At 53.5% G+C, this 18,748-nt stretch overlaps 6 protein-coding genes across 6 annotated transcripts; 3 read left to right on the forward strand and 3 right to left on the reverse strand.

Annotated features, from left to right (window-relative positions):
• Nucleotides 1–4: 4 nt before the first annotated feature.
• Nucleotides 5–2,416, forward strand: BJX68DRAFT_253601 (Transketolase, thiamine diphosphate binding domain-containing protein; the record flags this gene model as incomplete). Its single annotated transcript, XM_071042736.1, has 5 exons — nt 5–221; nt 311–628; nt 704–1,539; nt 1,624–1,696; nt 1,773–2,416. 5 exons carry the CDS (start codon nt 5–7, stop codon nt 2,414–2,416), a joined length of 2,088 nt encoding a protein of 695 aa, XP_070902093.1.
• Nucleotides 2,417–2,456: 40 nt separating this feature from the next.
• BJX68DRAFT_280004 (transcription factor domain-containing protein) lies at nt 2,457–5,240 on the reverse strand (the record flags this gene model as incomplete). Its single annotated transcript, XM_071048842.1, has 7 exons — nt 2,457–3,093; nt 3,164–3,319; nt 3,372–3,596; nt 3,649–3,781; nt 3,835–4,043; nt 4,105–4,998; nt 5,071–5,240. The coding sequence occupies 7 exons, from the start codon at nt 5,238–5,240 to the stop codon at nt 2,457–2,459; spliced, it is 2,424 nt and encodes an 807-aa protein (XP_070902094.1).
• Nucleotides 5,241–6,329: 1,089 nt separating this feature from the next.
• Nucleotides 6,330–7,988, forward strand: BJX68DRAFT_280005 (glycoside hydrolase family 76 protein; the record flags this gene model as incomplete). The annotated part of the gene is made up of 4 exons (XM_071048843.1): nt 6,330–6,432; nt 6,554–6,801; nt 6,894–7,346; nt 7,410–7,988. The coding sequence occupies 4 exons, from the start codon at nt 6,330–6,332 to the stop codon at nt 7,986–7,988; spliced, it is 1,383 nt and encodes a 460-aa protein (XP_070902095.1).
• Nucleotides 7,989–8,365: 377 nt separating this feature from the next.
• On the reverse strand, nt 8,366–11,418 carry BJX68DRAFT_264043 (uncharacterized protein; the record flags this gene model as incomplete). The annotated part of the gene is made up of 6 exons (XM_071044857.1): nt 8,366–8,449; nt 8,506–8,517; nt 8,568–8,876; nt 8,927–10,406; nt 10,516–11,122; nt 11,178–11,418. The coding sequence occupies 6 exons, from the start codon at nt 11,416–11,418 to the stop codon at nt 8,366–8,368; spliced, it is 2,733 nt and encodes a 910-aa protein (XP_070902096.1).
• Nucleotides 11,419–11,579: 161 nt separating this feature from the next.
• BJX68DRAFT_264044 (purine and uridine phosphorylase) lies at nt 11,580–14,644 on the forward strand (the record flags this gene model as incomplete). The annotated part of the gene is made up of 2 exons (XM_071044858.1): nt 11,580–12,544; nt 12,595–14,644. 2 exons carry the CDS (start codon nt 11,580–11,582, stop codon nt 14,642–14,644), a joined length of 3,015 nt encoding a protein of 1,004 aa, XP_070902097.1.
• A 1,170-nt stretch (nt 14,645–15,814) lies between these two features.
• BJX68DRAFT_231055 (uncharacterized protein) lies at nt 15,815–17,267 on the reverse strand. The gene is made up of 7 exons (XM_071039283.1): nt 17,011–17,267; nt 16,745–16,951; nt 16,639–16,681; nt 16,458–16,576; nt 16,336–16,401; nt 16,073–16,253; nt 15,815–15,963 (listed from the first exon to the last, which is right to left on the reverse strand). The coding sequence occupies exons 1-7, from the start codon at nt 17,198–17,200 to the stop codon at nt 15,843–15,845; spliced, it is 927 nt and encodes a 308-aa protein (XP_070902098.1). The 5' UTR covers nt 17,201–17,267; the 3' UTR covers nt 15,815–15,842.
• Between the last annotated feature and the right edge of the window lie 1,481 nt (nt 17,268–18,748).

Here is an 18,748-nt window from a genome sequence, read left to right on the forward strand (position 1 = left end):
CACCATGTCTCCAACGATGCAGCCACCCCTAACTAACGACGCCTTCGCCGTGTTAACCCTCCGCAACCTGATCTTCGACATCTGCAACCAGAATGGCGGAGGTCACGGCGGATCCGCAATTGGGATGGCCGCCATCGGTGTCGCGCTCTGGAAGTACATTATGAGATACAACCCGTCGAACCCGGAGTGGTTTGACCGTGATCGGTTTGTTCTGTCGAATGGTGCGTGGCCACAGACTCCTCTTCCTATTACCTTCATATATATCGGGAGGCCCCTTGCTGATTATGTGTTGTTCCTTCGTGGTTCTCAGGCCACTGCGCCATGTTCCTCTACGCAATGAATCATCTTACGGGATATGATGCGTGGACGATGGATGAGCTCAAGGGCTACGGCGACGCGAAGCTAAACGGATATACCACACTTGCCCACGGACACCCTGAGATCGAGTGTCCCGGCATCGAGGTTACAACGGGTCCCCTCGGCCAAGGAATTGCAAATGCCGTAGGTTTAGCGATTGCGTCCAAGAACCTAGGTGCAAGATTCAATGAGCCCGGGTTCGAGGTTGTGCAGTCTCGAATCTGGTGCATGACTGGCGACGGATGTTTGATGGAGGGAGTTGCGATGGAGGGTATGTTGATGACCCCTTTTATTTGTCCCTTAGCCTAGGGGAAAAGATGGCCTACTGACTGGTATGCGTGTATAGCAATCTCCCTAGCCGGCCACCTCCACCTCGACAACCTCGTCCTCATCTATGATAACAATGCTGTGACATGCGACGGTCCCCTCAGCTGGATCAACGACGAGGATATCAATCCCAAGATGCGTGCCTCTGGATGGGCTGTTCTCGATGTTCTCGACGGGTCCCATGACGTCCAGGCTATTCGCGCAGCGCTGGAACACACGAAAAATCTCAAGGGGAAGCCTGTTTTTGTAAACATCAGGACAGTCATCGGAGTCGGCACTACAGTTCAAGGAACAGCCAAGGCTCACCATGGCGCATTCGATGTCGACAGCGTGGCTGCCTCGAAGAGGTTGGCGGGTCAGGATCCCAGTACTACTCATTCACCAGCGGAGCGGGGTTTGGCCTTCTTCAGAGAAAGAAAAGCTCATGGCGAAGCCCTTGAAAAAGAATGGAATCGCCTCGTCAAGGACTACGAGGCTCGATACCCCGAGAAGGCAGCTCAGTTTGCTCGACGTCGGGCCGGAGATCTCAACAGCAGCCAAATTACCGACCTCTTAACAACCCTCAGCATTGACCAGCTCAAGGGCATGGCAACGCGCGAAGCCAACGGACTCGTCTTACAGAAACTATGGGAGACGTGTCCTGCGCTCTGTGGCGGAGGGGCGGACCTAGTCACGTCGAACAAGTTCCTCTACTCCGAGACAGACATTTTCCTGCCGAGTGCGGGGTTCCAGGGTCGCTATATCCGGTACGGTATCCGTGAGCACGCGATGGCTGCCATCTCGAATGGGTTGGCGGCGTATGGCCCAGGCACGTTCTTGCCTATTACCGCGACGTTTTTGATCTTTTATCTCTATGTCAGTGCTCCTTCCCGTCGATGATATGGTGCCATCAGTGTCGCAGAGCTATTGGACTTGGGCCATTGCTAACAGACAAAACAGGCCGCCCCGGCCGTGCGGATGGGAGCCCTGAGCCACCTGCCCACAGTCCACATCGCGACCCACGACTCATTCGGTACGTACTACTTTTTTCATCTATTTCACTCCTCCCTGCCACTACCTACAAAAACTAATAAATCCTCAAACTACAGCTGAAGGTCAAAACGGCCCCACCCACCAACCCGTCGAAGTCGACAGCCTCTTCCGCGCAACTCCAAACCTCACGTACATCCGGCCCTGCAACGCCGAGGAAACAATCGGCGCCTGGATGTACGTCTTTAGCAAGGCGGCACGCACGAGCCCCACGATGCTCTCGATTGCTCGGGACCCCGTCGGCCCCGTACCGAATACCGATCGGTTTGCTGTTGCCAAGGGGGCGTATGTGCTTGTTGAGCACGCTGATGCGGATTTGACCCTTGTGGGCTGTGGGAGCAGTTTGCATCACGTTGTTGCTGCCGCGAAGATGTTGGGTGCGGAAGAGGAGGGTGGGTTGATGTGTCGGGTTGTTAGCTGTCCGAGTTTTAGGCTGTTTGATCAGCAGCCGAGGGAGTATCGCGAGAGTGTGTTTTTGCTTGATGGGAAGCCGATTGTTAGTGTCGAGGAGTATGTGGCGACTACGTGGGCAAGATACGTTACGGCTAGTGTGGGCATGACCTCGTATGGGTACTCCGCCTCCAATGAGAGCAACTACGAGCGGTTCGGGCTTGATCCCAAGGGGATCGTTCGCCGGGTCAAGGCCTATTTGGCATTCCTGGGCGGGAGGAATGCAAGGAGTGCGGGATGGCAAAGCATTTAGAGCTCGGACAGGGGATCTAATACAGACAAAGCTGTCGTGACTAAATAAACGACCGCGGTATCCCCTCACTAAGCAGGATATTGCATAGATCGGGCTCAATAAAATCCACCGCGTACGCCGCATGCCCATCTGTTATCGCATCCAGTCCACCCCAAAGCCCCGTCTCCGGACTCTCAAACTGCGGATGCACCCCTTGGCCCAGCACCGAGTGCTCGGTAAGGTGCTGCACCGCATCAAGTTTCCTCTTCACCCCTCTCGCCGCGCGGCTCCTCCTCCTTGCCTGCCACTCGCGCTGCAAGGTATTCAGCAACGTACTCGTCCTCTTCGCACTTTCAAACTGGTTCCCCATCTCATCGAGTGCGCGAAAGCACGTGCTCAAATGCACGAGGAGTTCCTGATCCCCTCCAGCTCCCCCCTCCGTATGCCGCGACGAAGGGACGACAGCAAATATGAGTATGAGCGCTGCAGAGAAGATAAAAGAGACGATTTGGAAATTCGTGCGTCGGAAGGTGTAGTACCGTTCGTAGATCGTTAGGAGCTTCGCGATGCCGATCGCGGATTCGAGACACATGCTGCGCGCGTGGAAGTGGCCGGGGCCTTGCGGGGGTTGCGGTTGGATGTGGTGGCGTGAGATGTAGGGGCGGTGGCAGTGGATCATTAGTTGGTTGTATTGCATGCTTGGGCTAGAGTTAGTCTGTTGGCTGGAGAGGGAGTGTTCATTTTTATTTTGGCTGGGAGTCCGCTTACTGCAGGGCCAGGATGTGTGGCAGGGGTTGTAAGAAGTCTGCGGTGTCGTATATCTTGAGCTCTGGTGGGAGGCTCTCTTTCCATCGCCTGAGGTTCTCGACAGTATTGGAAGTCAGCTCCTGCAGTCGGTGCTTGGAGATCTCGCAGTTGCCGTATCTATTCCTGTCAGCTACCTGTTCCCATTGACTGATTTTTCCTGGATACTCACAAAACATCCGTTAACGGCAGCATAACCTCATACAACGATACCCACTGGAAACAAACCAGGCCAAGCGGATTTGGCAGATTAGCCATGTTCTTGGACAGATATGGCGAGCCGTATTGCTGCCACTTCAACGGCGGAACGGGGCAATTCGGCATTCCACCGGGCTTGGGGACAGTGATGCCACCGGTTGTATTTCGCGTTGGGCGGCCCAGGTAGTAGCCCCAGAATCTCCATTGTCAGTTGAACGTTTGTGTGGTCAATGGGTCCAAGATCAACGTACTGTTCACTCATATACGCAGCCCAGAAGGTAACCTGGCGTGCCTCCGCATCCTCGCCGAGGATCGTGCCTCGTTCCACATAGGGCGCCATGTCTAGGTGCAATCCAAGGTCGAAGGCGAGTCGCATTGCCATGCCTGCTTGTGTTAGTTTCATATCTGTTGTCGGTATATGGTTTTTGGAGACGTACCGCTATACAACCACCCCCGTGTATCCCTTGTACACGACGCCTCGTAGGCGCTTAGTATGACGAGAGACTGGATAGTAGCTAAGGAGGGAGTCTCCAGGTCGGATTCCACTAATAGTCTGGCTCGATCGCCGAAGAACTCGGCGAGGGAACGCGGGAAGGTTACAAGGTCCGGGTGGTATTTAGATTCGTAGGATGCACCTACAGCGCACCTACACGCAGGTCTTAATTTGGCACTTTCAGCTGATGAAAAAGGTGGGGAAATCGGCTCACATTGCATCAGACAATGCCCGCGAATAGTACGGTGTATCCAACCCCTCGTACATCTTCTGAGCCCTGGACCGCCAGAACACATCCTCGCTTACGGCATGCATGCAGGGGTCATGCCAGGTGAAGTAGAGTTGCAGTAAATGCTTCTCAAAAGGCTCATCCACATCGAGAGCCAGGCCCGCATTTTCGAGAGTCTCCTGTGTGCCCCTGGTGATGGAAACGGGAGATGTCGGCGCAACTTCAACCAGCACGTCCAGCAAGGTGAAGTTCGATGTGGATCCATAGTATCGTAGTTGGCCTCCATGTGTGACCTGCAGCTTTCCAAGGCGGCATGAGAGCTGGTTCGTCACTTCGTCTTCCTCTTCTTCGTCGCTGGTCCCGACCAAGGGGGCAGCTTCATGCGGTGGTTCGACTGGGGGAGGATGTCGCCAGCTGGGATCAGCGAGTTCAAGAAGGGCAGAGGCGACATTTGGGGAGGAAATGTTGTTCCCGACAGGCGCGGTAGAGGCCGACGTCCCGGTGCCCTGGGATATCGGCTGCGCTGCGTTCAATCCCAACGATACCGGTTCTAACATCTCACCAACATTGAGCATCTGTTCACGGATAGTTGGCTGCGGTGTCTGAAGCCCGATGACCTCGGTCTCGGGGAGCTCATGAGACTGAGACGCGAGAGCCGCTTCCAAGCCGGCGTAACTGGCATCTATCGCCGGCCGCGATGTCGCCCTCCGTGTCCCATTGATATCCTCAAATTTCAGTTCGACCGTCTCGAAGACATCTTTCATTGTCTTAAAGTCCCGCTCACTCATGGATGGAACCTCCAGTCCCTGCTCCTGGATACAGCGTGATAGCTGGTTGATGCGCTGGGCAAGAACGCCGATTGTGATGCGAAGTGGTATCCTCGAACCATCTTAGTAATTCGCCTCAAAACCTCCGCCATCATGACTGGGAGAGTCCAGAGTCACTACTCACTTCCGCTTATCATCAGTCGAGCGATATGTACATTTCTTCCCTTTGGCTCTGCAGATCGTGCACGCGGGCGTAATCCCGTCGCATTTGACTTTACCCTCCCGGCAGGGATTGCACGCCGTGGTGACATGCTTTCTGGGCGGCTTTGGTGCTGTTGACTGTCGAGGCGTCATTTTGAAGCGGCATTGCTGTCATCACCTCCATTTGCCTTTGTGCCTGATTGATTGCGATGGTCGAAAATTCGAGCGAGGGGTCCGGAATCCGAATTCCGGGATGTTCACGTGACGTCTCCCCACACGCTACTGGAGGGTTCTGGGGTGCCTCCAATGAGTGGTTGAGCTTTGGAGAGGATTTGAATGTTGCATCCGGATACTGTCGCATCGATGGATCCATGAACTTGAGGCCTCCGAAGATTCGTACACGTCAAACTGGCTGAGCGCACAGTGTTCGTCTTCCCGACTGTTTCTTGTGGAATATATATTGCTGGCACACCACAAGATTTCCCTAGCATTTGAAGTATTTGTAAATCATGAACCATCAAGACATTCTATGAGACTCACTGGTGCTATTGGGTAGGTAGATATATCTTTGAAGCAAGCCTCGGACCCAGTGAGGTACTAGGGTAGTGTATTTCGTAGCGGCTGTTATCCACAAGTACTCCGTATGGGGCGATGGAATGGAGCAAAGAGACCCTTCGTTCGAGCCCTCAGACTCCAGCGAACCCAAAATGGCACCTTACCTGTTCGAGTATTAATAGCTGTCTAATATCATCCCGAGGTTAACGTCAACCGTGCCAGCCCTTACCTAATGCAATCTAAATTGCCCTTCACATGTAACTTACCTAGGGCCAACGACGTCCCAGTAAGCACTAACCAACCAACCTGTCTGAGAGAGCCAAGATCGCTAAGAGATGTCGCCAACACGCTCTCCTCTCTCGGCGAGTGGGAGATTAAACCCTGGGAACTGCCCCTCGATTGGCTGAGAATTCGAGAAACCGTCCGGCCGTTCCCCGCACCGCGCATGGGGCTCCGAGTTGAGGGGGCTGTGCTCGTGTTAGGCAATTAGTCGCGTCGGATGTTCCAGAACGTCATAAGAGCAGAAGACCCTTTTTCAACCTGCGACGTCTGGTGCGGTGGTGCTCAGGAACCCGTCTGTCTGCATTCACCCTTCTAGCTAGCCCTACGACGGGAATCTCCGGGTAGTTTTCGATCTGATTCTGAAACGGCCGTCTAATTGGCGATCGGGGATTCGCTCGAGCCACGATGCGCTGGGAGGCTCTGCGGTCGGTCGGTGGGGTTGCCCTGGGGCTCCTGCTCCAAGGGCGGCCGGTCACATCAGACATCCCCATTGATATCACATCAACTGGTATGCAACCGTTCTCAACTATGAATTACATCTCGTTAGGCTATCCCGCGATGGTCAATTGGCGCCACATTAACCTACCCCCATGACAATATTACCCTGTGTGCTAATCTCGAAAATGAAGACTCCCTAAAGTCCGCCGGAAAAGTCATCGCCGCCCCAATGATGGAATTCTACGCGCAAAACCAAACGGAAGGAATTCCCGGAAAACTCACCGACACGTGGTACATCGCCGGCGCGATGTTCATGACGCTTATCCAGTATTGGCACTCGTCGGGCGATGGCCAATATAATTCCATTGTATCGCATGACCTCATGTTTCAGGCGGGGGATAATTTCGATTTTTTCGATTCGAATTATAGTCAGTGGTTGGTGAGTCCACCCTTCAACTGGGTCTATTGGTCAGGGGGTGAGGTGTGATTAATTTGATGGCGGGGGTGAGTTGCTGATTCGGCCTGCAACAGGGCAACGACGACCAAATGTTCTGGGGTCTAGCAGCCATAACAGCATCCGAAACCGGGTTCCCCGAGATCGCAGGAAAGCCCACATGGACCTCGCTCGCGCGAGCCGTCTTCAACATGCAGATAAACCGCTGGGACACGAGTTCGTGCGACGGGGGCATAAACTGGCAGATCCACCTGTGGCAAGAAGGCAACACACTGCGGAACGCGATCTCAAATGGCGGACTCTTCCAACTAGCCGCTCGACTAGGCCACTTCACGAAAAACGAGACGTACTTCAAGTCCGCCGAGCAGATCTGGGACTGGTCGGTTGATTCGCCGCTCATTCAGCCGGGCCAGGATTGGCTTGTTGCGGACTCGACGTCGGGGGATAATAATTGTGCGGATAGTGATCATATGCAGTGGACGTATAACTACGGGTCATACCTTGCTGGCTGCGCGTTTATGTATAATTCGGTGAGAGGCCCACGTTAAACCCGGATATTTGCTTGTTTACATGCTAACGGGATGCATCTCAAGACTGGTGAAGAGAAATGGCTCAACGCCACGACGGGACTCCTTGGCCGGCTGGAGAAGCAGTTCTTCCCTGAGGAGTATGGAGAGAATGTCATCTCCGAGGTCTCCTGCGAGAGACTTCATACCTGCAATCGGAATATGCTCTGCTTCAAGGGGTGGACCACCATGTGGATGGCGTATACGGCGATCCTTGTCCCACAGACACGGGAATCCATTATGGCGAAACTTCAAGGATCTGCCCAGGCCATCGGCCGCCAGTGTGATGGAGATGGAAGTGAGAACCTGTGTGGGTCGCGCTGGTACCAAGACACCTTCGATGGGATCAGGGGCCTGGAGGTGCAGATGGCTGCCCTTGGCGGCATCACGTCTAATCTGATGCTCATGACGGGTACAACGACGTTGACGATTGACACGAATCCCAGCGCTGAGGAACATCACCTGGAAACGTCGAGCGATGACGACATTGGACCTGATACACTACCGGTTATTACCACAGGGGACCGGGTGGGTGCCTGGATCCTGACTGGGAGCTGGAGTCTGGGGATCGCTGCTGCGGCTTGGTGGTTAATTAAGCAGGACTAGTTAACTATTCGTCGGTGGGTTTGCTGTGAACAGCACGCATACGACCATAAAAATGCATATTCCATATCTACTACCGGCCAGTAAGGTACCCACAAACACCGTTCTGAATTTCAAGCATACATATGCCACGGACCGCCCTTGGCGGAGTGCATCATGCTGGTGCGGCCGTACGTGGAAGAAACATCAGAAAGGGCTTTGGGGTGAACCTCGCGTCAAGGGAAGTTTCCAGCACCAGGATTCGGCGGGCTACTGGTCAAGTAAAGTCAGCCAAGTTCCCGTCCCTTAGACGAGAACCACGATATCGTCGTCGATCCTTTGTTCTCACACGTCCTCGGTTCTTAGCAGCGCTCTCTAGGGGCCTTTCGACTACAAGAATATCACAGCTTCTCCTGCCCGACGGGCTTCGTTCTCTTTCTTCGGACCTTGTGAGCGCCGTCACCTCCAAGGAGTCCTTCATCTCCCTACTTGTCTCAATAACATGATCGACTTGCTTCCTGGAAAGAGCCAGTTGGATTACAGTCACGTCACGCTAAATCTCCTTAGTATCACAATAAACCATATGGATATTCTGGGCCATACATATTCTTGGTAAGGATAGCCGAGTTCGCGGATTACACGAGGGTGCACAAGCCCCCTGGGAAATCGAGTCTCCCCTTTACGAAGATATTGCTTGGGTGCTACCGCAGGCTCCTCATTTTCGCCTTCCCGTCGCTCGAGACGCGTCAGTTGGTCGTTTTCTTGGCGGTCCTTTTGGCGCACGGGGGGGAGATGTGTATCGATCCAAACTATTTTCGCCTCCGGGTCCTCGATGTGCATCTGATGGCTTCTGTCAATGAGATCCACAATCTGCTCCTTGGAAAGCGCTTTCTCGATGATAAAAAAGTCACCCTGAAAACTATTAGTCCTATCAGACACAGAATGGACATCGCGGGTCATACCTCTTTTCTGTATGGGTAACCCGTTTCGCGCATAGCGTTGGTATTCACGAGCCTCAGCGGCACTTGTGTGTTCCCTCTCCGGGGATATGGCTTTCTCTCCACTCCAATCTCGTATTCGTGTTCCCGCTGTTGAACTAGGTCCTCATCATCCAAATCTCGACGACCCCCCAGGTGGAAGGGAGGATGGCTACTTATAACGACGGGGCCGGGGCGGAAGCCACGATGTTCCTCAAAGGGAACAACCTCGTGTGAGAGACGTCGATCAAATGTATCAAGTGAGGATTGGCGTCGTATCAACCTAGGTAGAGGAGGAGGAGGGGACGGCTCTCCATAGCGGTGCTCATGGTGAAAGTCTCTGTTGCGCCGGCGAGGTGGATTGGGATAGCGATCCGATTCTTCGTCGAAGTCGCTCCGCGGGTACCTTGTAGATAAGTCTCTTGGGGGAACACGGGGGTCAAAATCTGCGAGTGCTTCCAACTGATCGTAGTCGAGGTCGATGACATTCGGTTCATTATCATCCACATCATTTTTCACCTCGGACATGTCTGCGTCGAAACTAAGCCCCGCATCCAGCGGACTCTGTCCTTGGGTCTGAATTTCCTCGAGTGACCGAGGCGGACTAGTTAGGGAAGGTAATCGCAGCTCCTGTCGCACATCCCGCCACAGAGACTTGAAGAACTCCATATCGCCCTCGGGAAGGGATCCGTCAACATGCGTGTACTCTTCGTCTGGGGTGGCATTATTGTCATCGTCGGGGCTCGGGAAATCCTGCTGCAGGCGCTCTTCAAGTGACCCTCCGCGTCCTCCAAAATACAAAGCTGCCTTACCCATGACCGCGTACTGGGGGCGGCGCGATCTAGATCTACCCTGTATTAAATATCCACCTGCGTTGCCCATCTTCATGTACGGCGCCCGTTGTGACCTAGATCGACGCTGTCCAATAAACCCACCCGCGATTCCCATCACTGCGGACTGGGGCCGCCGGGTCCGTTTGGGACCCGGCGGGAAGCCCAGCTGGCTGTAGAGTAAAGAGTACCCACCAGAGGAAGACTGCGAGTCGATAGATTCGCCATCCATCTGCCACGAAACCGATATGTGTGCCAGTGACAGCATGTGTTCTGCAACGTGGCTCATCATCCCGTCGGCGGGTATAGTGGCGGTCAGATCAGTTGGGCAGAAGGGGCAGGTCGTTAGCAAATTGTGCGGTGCCAGTCGCTGGTGGCTGGCGTCGGCAATCTCATCCAACTCGTCGTCGGCAAATTCCCCGGTATGGCAGGTATACATATGGTCTTTAAAGGCCGACTCGGCTTCGAAGATCAGGGTCGTGTCATGACTCTGGTCCATACACGTCCAGCCAGTGACCATATGCCGGTCTCTCATGTGCTTAAGCCAGTCTCGGCCCGATTCGAAGAGCGTCTTTGTTGTTGGGCAGTCGTCGAAGATACAGAAGTAAGGCATGATATCTTGAATGACATGTTTTCTTGGGATATTAGTAGGTGGCGGCCGTCAGCGGGCTGGATACTCACTTCCACCTTTCCCCAGAGAATTCCAAAGATGAGCAGACTATATAACAAAAGGGACATTCATACTCTATCGCACGTGGCGGTACCTTCGGCGGGAGTGGCAAATCTTCCTGACTGCATTCGACGTCCTCGTGCTCGGCGCTGGCGGCAGACTTTAATGATCTCACGGCTCTCACTCGTTCAGGTCGTGCCGTCGTCGCTGTCATTACGGTAGGGAGTGTTACTCGCTCTTTCTTTCCCGCTGGGCTTGCGGGCGACGAAATAGATCCCCTCACGCTGAATGTGGCTCCCAACGAGGATCTTGGCTGTGCCGGCGCCGGTTTTATGGGAGTTGGCCGTACTGTGCGCTTCTCCCATTTGTCCCGGAGGTAGGCAAAATGTTGCTGGCGGAGACATATGGTATTGACGACTCGTGCTTGAAGTACCTGGCTAGCGGGGGAGTGTCTCAGACGATACTCAATGAGCCTTTCGACCCCTTTGCGAAACTCGTCTGTCAGGTTGACACCATTTTCATCGAATTCGATATACGACTCTATCTTGACAAATCTGCGGAGGATTCCCGACCGGCGAACCGCTCGGGAAAGTCGAAAGAGCTCTTCTAGAGTGTCGCTCACAAGAGTGCTTGGGTTGGCCTCATCCGGAATTGCAGGATTCTTCATCATGGCAGTACATCCTGCCGGGTTTGTTAGCGTTGTCCTCTACAAAAGGTTGGAAGCCCGGGGTTGTACGGATAAGACTGCTCTGTAGGTCATCCAACAGCTCGCACATGGAGGATTCAAGAAGGGGAGCATTGCGTAGCCTCCAGTCCATGGACGCCCTGGTGGGAGCGAAGACGAAGTTGTTTGCTGACCACAGATTGAATCGAAAGATCTGGTTCTCCCACTCCAGCCGGGCATCCTCGGTCGCGGTCAGCTGTAACATCCCCTCCAACCCCAGGGCACACTGTGCGGCCCTTTGAGCAATGGCCATAACTGAGGTGTAAAAGGTCTGGCCTAGAAGTTTGGTTTGACCTCCCAGGCATCACTTTGCCCCAAAACGAAAGACTCCAATGTCAGACGCGATCGAAGCCGGCAGGTGGTGATGGCAAAGCGCCAGCCTGCCTACACAACGATGGATTATTGGCTCGCATCATGCAGCTGAGGAGGGGTAAATCTCGTGACTGTCAGCAGTCCATTTCCTCCCAGCTGAGATCCTCCCATACCGCGATCATCGTTCTGATCGATATCGAAGAGCAGATGCAGCTCCAATACTTGATCACCAGTCCGGATGGGACGCAGCATCTGGACCTTGTGGAGGTTGTCGCTGACGTCTCGGTCGCGATTCGCGCGGCTCTGAAGAAATCACCGCCACTCTACCGGGGCCTGGGTCCATCACTTGCTTCTCTAGTGGTTGAGATAGGGAGCCTCGATTTCGACCAGCAGTCCGCTACAGCTAGAAAACTACGGCAACAGTTGGTGGCGCTTGCCGACTCCTTGGACGCCGCCCTCCACAGCGACAATGTCCGAGCAAAGTATCACCAGCTCACAGGCAGCAAGACGAAGTCCGGCCTCCGATTTTCGCTCTTTCAATCCTGGATGACCAGCCCACAGAATGAGTCGTATGCGGACAAGTGGAAAGATTTCCCATATCCAACTCTCGGAATGCTAAGCGAACTGGTAGCAAGCCAGGCTCGCGAAGGATTTCACCTAGGAGACATTTTGAGCGACGACCGAGCGGTGATTGATCGACTGAAGGTACAGGTCAAAGACTGGAATAGGCTTGTGGACTTGGTGTACGATGGCGGGCTGGATGAAGATGCAGATAACGCTACCGACCACGGCGAACTGACGTCGTTTGTCAAGGAATCCGCATTTTGTGGCGAAGACAGCATCCGGCACCTTTCCTGCACCTTGCACGACGTGCTGCACTACAATTGGCCTTGCCCTGTTGAGGACCACGAGCATAGCGGGTTGCTAGGGCACTGCAGCAGTGCGAAGCTTCGGTTGGACCCCGGGTGGAGCTGCCGGGGCCTGGATCCGAGGGGCGCCAGCTTTTTTGTCCTGTTAACAGGGTCTGAGATTATGCAGGAGTGTCGAGTCTGTCTTGGTTCTCCGTGGTATTGCCCCTTCCCCGGCTCGTCTGTAGCAGAGCGACTGATTCATGTAGTACCGTCGGCGAAACAGGCACGCTCGTCTGCCAGGTCAACCACGAAGACTCGCGACTCATGTGCCTACAGCTAGCGAAAGACGAGAACAACGTATTGTGGCCGCTGCCGCTTGGACAGCCTCCGGAAGCTCTTCAACCGGATGAGAGATATATCGAGCAGAGCTTGGGGACCCTGCTTGATGTTGTCAAGCCAACCTATGCGGCGAAAAGGGTGTTGGGGGTGATCCTTGCACGGTCGTTCTTGCATCTTCTGGGCGGCCCGTGGATCCCTCGCTCGTTTTGCATCGATGACATCTCGCTGTTCTGCCATCTCAAGGGGGACAAGCCGTACCCCATGTTTGACAGGGTCTTCTTGTCGACAAACTTTGCGACATTTCCCCGGTCGGGGGTAGAAGCCAAGCAGCGCAGTTCGTTCAGCGTTCATCCATTTCCGCCGATCCTCGCGCTGGGGATCATCTTGACAGAGATTGAACTAGGGGACGATCTCACCCAGCTGTACAGTGACCCAGCCGTGGCGAGGTTGAAGAGCCGGCCTTACGAGCTCGCAAAGTGCCTCCTGCGCGAATGTCAGCGGGGATTCCACGAGTCGGGACTGCTTCGAGCTGTCAAATTCTGCACCGAACGCGAATCGTTTCTTCGTTTCGCAAACAGCAGTATCGACGCACTGTTCTCGAACCAAGAGTTTGTCAATGCTTTTTATCGGGGCGCTGTCCGACCGCTGGAACAGGACCTGGTAGCGGGCGCGAAGTGGACGTGGGAGGAGGTCAAGTGGTTGGAGCGGGCAAAGTTTGACGACGAAGGAGTGTGCAGAATCATCACCGACTCGCCGGCAAAGACTCGGAAGGGGACATGGCTTGATGGTGATCAACGGCAGCAGCGACCGACTGCAGACGTGGCTCCCCACTCACAGGGCTTGTGGAGGCTGACATCGCTTGCCGAGCATGATTCACCTCCTGCCCTCGCGTTTGAACCGCCATGTTTACCCTCTTCTTGCGTTCAGCCCCTGACCAGCTGGAATAAATGCACAGAATCTGCCCCTCTGCTCTCTGAAACGCCACCTTTACCGTCCAGCAAGGATGACTTTGAGGTAGCCATCATATGCGCCCTGCCCCTTGAAGCAAACGCCGTCCTCTCTCTCTTCGATCATTTATGGGATACGGACTCGCCGCTCACCGGCCGAGACGCAGCTGATCCCAACTCCTACTCAATGGGGGTAATGGAAGGTAGGAACGTTGTCCTCGCACATCAGCCCGGTATGGGCAAGGCTACAGCAGCCAGTGTCGCATCCTTTTGCGCAGCGAGTTTCAGAAACGTAAAGCTTGCGCTTCTCGTTGGTGTGTGCGGAGGCATCCCATTGAAGAAGCCCAAGACCGAGATTCTCCTAGGGGACGTCATCATCAGCAGAGCTGTCATGCAGTACGACTTTGGCCGACAGTTTTCCGATAAATTTCGACGAAAAATCGACATTGAGAATTCCCTCGGTCGGCCCAATGCACGGATAGCGTCCCTACTTGCGAAACTGGAAACGCAGGTCCATCGGCGGAAACTTCAGGAGAAAATCAGCCAGCATCTGTCGGGCATCGATCATCTTGTCCGTTATCCTGGGAAACGGGAAGATAAGCTCTTCCCCCCGGCTTACCGACACAAACACCAACACTTCGCATCCTGTGAGACCTGCGCGAACTGCACCACCCCTACCGCTTCCACTTGCGATGCTGCTCTAGAGTCAACCTGCGCCGACCTAGGCTGTGACGATGCACAACTTGTCCAGCGCACCCGACAAAACAAGAGACACGCCCCGTCCGTTCACATTGGCATCATCGCTTCCGGCGACAGTGTTATCAAATCTGGGATCCATCGCGATGCGATCAGCAAGGAAACAGGCGTGATTGGATTTGAGATGGAAGGGGCTGGAGTGTGGGATACCATCCCCTGTGTCATCATCAAAGGCGTCTGTGACTACGCCGACAGTCACAAGAACAAGCCATGGCAGGACTATGCTGCCGCAACAGCTGCTGCCTGTGCCAAAGCCTTTGTACGCCAGTGGTAGATTGGTCTCATACATACATATACTCGCCAGAGAGGATATCGGGTCGCCCCGTTCCCTCCGAACTCCCACCGGCCGAGCCAGAGTTTAGCGTATATTGAGTTGAATGCGATATACTCATTGTATCCGCTATTTGTTACAGGTCAAGTTCATCTAAACACCTGAAAGACACTTGAAAGGGCGACTATTGTCAACACTTCTTTGATGCTTGACCATCGGATCCTTTGCGCCGTACGCTGCAGGTTTCCTATGGCGTTTGTTGTCGATGGTCTTTGTCCAGGCTATTGACTATTTAGGCCAGTTTGGATGCCCTCGACATTGTGCTGGAGATATCTCCATTTCAAGGAGGTCATTCACAGGACGCACGAGAGAACTGAAAGGGCCATGGTATCACGATCGACCCGTATGGAGGGGCGCGAGGCCATCTCGTATTTCTTACGAAGGGCCACATATGGCTAGGTGTTGAAGGTATTGAGGGAAGAAGCCAGGTGGGATACAGGGGTGACGGGCAGCACAAGGGACCTTGGGCGCGCGGCATATGGGCTTGCAGGTGATTGGGGGCGATGTCTGTAGGATAGACCCTCAGTCCTAATATAATGACTGTGAGCTTTATCCTTGAAAATCTGTCCTTGATTGTCCGTGTACAAGTTGCAAGTGAATATACGATAGGTGTATAGTATTAGACCAAGAAAGAATATGTCCTAGGTAAACTAGCCTTATTCTGATTATCTCAACTACACTGTACATATCTGACTAGTAGACCTGATTCATCCCCTTAGCAGCACAGTCAATGTACAGCTGCTACTAATATCCAACCACCGCATTGGCTCAAGCGCCGGGCTCAGGCCATATTGCGTGTAGATTAGAAATATCTTCCTGCACCAAAACTGGGTATACGTTTCTGTATAGCTGCGACAAGCCTCCATATCTGAACCACGAGATGAAGATGGAGGCTGTAAGGAGAAGTCGCCAATATTCTTGGGGAGCCGAATGGCGGCGATGTTTTTATTTTTATTACACTTTAATTATGCGAAACCTCCACTCCTATGCTCACCCTTTCCATCTATAAACACCCCAGATTATGACTCCTCTCCAATTCCACGGTCAATCATGCACACACATACTGAACACCGCAACACCGCAACACCACTAGCTGACCTCGGGACATTTCCCGTCGTCTTGAATTGCTGCCGTATACCACCTAATGCTGGAACTCACAAATCCGCGGCTCCGAATTGCGCGCCGCAAGTCTGGCATCCCGCGCCACGATGTGGTCTCGCTCAGTCACGCAGCCCGCATCGGGACCCACGCAGACGATATGACTATAACCAATCAGTAAGTGTTCATTCCCCATCCAAATGTACCATCAAAGATAACCAAGAGTTCCAAGAATGAAACCACGAAACGCAATAGAAGGGGCGGTTTCCATACTCATCCTCAAACAACCGATCACACGCGCCGCCAGGGCACAACTCATCACCCATAACCTCCTGCACGTTCACGAACTGGTTGTAGATATTTTCGTAGTTGGGCACGAGACCCGCGATGCCACCAGGGACGATCTTGTCGTATGCGGCGACGACGACTTCCTGCGCGAAGTTTTCGGCGTTGTCTAGGTAGCGAACGCATGTTAGTATTCCGCTCTGCTGCCTCTGGGTTATCAGTCACGGCTGGAGGGGAGAGGAGGTACGTACTAGTCTTGGCGTATGCATCACAGATATAGTCATCCTTGTCGTATTCAGTAAGCCATGCGTCGGATGCTGCCTCGCTGTTAGCGGAACTGTCTATTTTGTGTCTGGGATGGATGCGTGCGTACCCGAGTAATCTCCAGCAGAGGCATTCACGTTGGCGTCGCGGATGTGGCCGATCTCGTGGAACCAGAAGCGGATGTAGGGGTACATGTCGCCGGTGAAAACAATGTCGCCGAGGTCAGAACTATTCTTGTTAGATTGCTGTACGAACGGTAATACTCTGGAGGTGGTGGGGTGAAGACGTACAAAGCATACGCCAGTAGCTGCCCCGCGCCGCGTTCAGGGAAAGCTATAGAGTTACTCAAGTCAGCCTCCATGACACTCTTTACTAACAAAGATGCCTAAAACGTACCAAGCTGCACCCGAACAAGGCTCCTCAACCGCACAGGCAGGCGCCCGAAGTTGTCAACCATTTTCTCAATCGACATGGGCGCGTCCTTGTGCCGGCAAATCACCCAGGGCCTGTCGCAGTCCTCGTAGAAGACGTTGTACACCTCCATGTCGTAGGGGCTCTTGTTTTCCCAGGATTCGGCGACGTCGTGGCAGCGTGCTGGGAGCCCTATATGGGTTCTGTCAGACGTGTCTTATTAGGTGGGTTTCCACGGAGAAAATGCGTACAGCCATATTCCCACGCTTCGTAAGTTGAAGGGGTGGACTTGAGATGGTTGTAAAGGTTGGTGTCCATCTGGTCGAAGGGGACAGCGGGGTCCATGATGGGCTTGTCAAGTTCCGCAAGGACTCCTGTGCCCTGGAGAGACAGGGATAGGGCGAGCGCCGTCCATGCTGTCCTTGCTGCAATGTTGCGCATGTTGATTGGTGACGGTTGAAAAGACGAAAGAGAAGATGTTGCGATCTACAGGGGAAACAAAAAAAAGCTGCGATCGCTCCATATATAGGCGCTGCCAGGTTCTGCAACCCGGGCGGATCCTGCAGCTGAAGCGCCAGGATTTACGGAGTAAAGCGTTCTTGAAATTAAGGGACTGCAAGAGTGGCATTTTTGGCCCCCATTGGTGCTCCGCCTACCTGCCATTCCATCTTTGCTTAACCCAGGAGTCATTGAAGCTCGGAGTAGATACCTCACGCAATTCATGGACTATCATGGCTGATGATAAATTATTTGCACAATGTTATTCTCTACAGAACAAGAAAAGAGAGCTCCTTGTGCCTGCGAGTCCGGAGAAAGTCGAAACAAGCACAGCCCTGTCATGACAAGACATCGTCTTGGCTGCTCTTGGCAGGCGTAGTCCTCTTCAGCCCCAGAGATCTAGCTGACGCTAACTAGCGGGAAAAGGCCGATTCTTTTCAGTGGGGGCGCGCCGTACTAAAGAAAAACAAGGGGTGAAGACAAGAGCCCGAGACCCAGGATCAGCCGAAGCTGAGTATCGTATTAGCTGTCATCCACGTGCCATGAGGGATCATGTTTGGGGTTGACATGATCAAGCGACGCTATTCTGAGACCAGCGGATATGTTGGGAATTTCGATTCAGGCCACCCGCGAGTCAGGTACGTCTTGCATGACGGGGCGCCTAGGAGGTCCACCAATGGTGTTCGAGAACGTTTAATATGCGATATCCACTCTGACAGGGCTTGGACCCCAGATATAGATTGCGAGGCGTGCAGCTCCCCCGTAGAGTTGAGTACTGCTGGAGTTGTTCAGGTGTTGGCTTAGTTGTGAACAAAGTCCTCCAGGTTCCTCCTAGAAGAGCTGTTGCAAGCTTCATTTATGGTCGCGGGTTCGAGAGACAAATTTAGTCCTTTCGTATAGACCATAAATTCATTACCTCTCAAGTCCAGCAGGGATGTGTCTCAATGAGTAGCAGTCCGTCTTCAGAATCCCTGATCAACACTCGGGCAATAGATCAATGCTATCAGCATATCATCGCCGGCTATATATTTACTTCCCGGTTCCTGCCCCAGCGCACTGTGCCTCTAACTTGTGATTATACCAGGACTATTAACACCAATAGCACCACTACCTCATAGCAAGTTCAATAAAAAATATGAATTTCTAGGAAATATGTGGTTAGTGAGATAACTTTCGCTTGCGGCGCAAAGTCAAAGTATGATGACCCCAACCTGTGGATTTGACGAATGTATATGAGCCCAACTGATTACCCTATCCCCAAGTCCTGAACTATGTGCTTACATCGTGTGCTAATGCTTCAAGCGATTTATCCATGCAGGTTATACCTCTCGCGTGACTCGCTCTCGTCTACTACCAGTATCCCAACCAGGAAACCAGTATGTTAACCAGTTTTTCAAGCCCTCAGTTGAGCCGCTCGCTCGTTTGCAGTTCATGCTACCATCTTCTGCCGTCACAGCAGACGAGTTCTTTCTCCCTCGGCTCGCAAACAAG

This window comes from Aspergillus pseudodeflectus (assembly GCF_044049435.1).
Source record: "Aspergillus pseudodeflectus strain CBS 756.74 chromosome Unknown BJX68scaffold_9, whole genome shotgun sequence".
Classification (NCBI taxonomy): domain Eukaryota; kingdom Fungi; phylum Ascomycota; class Eurotiomycetes; order Eurotiales; family Aspergillaceae; genus Aspergillus; species Aspergillus pseudodeflectus.

Coding starts and splice junctions, on each gene's coding strand:
- BJX68DRAFT_231055 (XM_071039283.1), bottom strand. CDS start 17,200: ATGCGCAACATTGCAGCAAGGACAGCATGGACGGCGCTCGCCCTATCC. Junction 16,952..17,010: donor CGAAGCGTGGGAATATGGCT/GTACGCATTTTC, acceptor GAACCCATATAG/GGCTCCCAGCACGCTGCCAC. Junction 16,254..16,335: donor TGATGCATACGCCAAGACTA/GTACGTACCTCC, acceptor TTCGCTACCTAG/ACAACGCCGAAAACTTCGCG.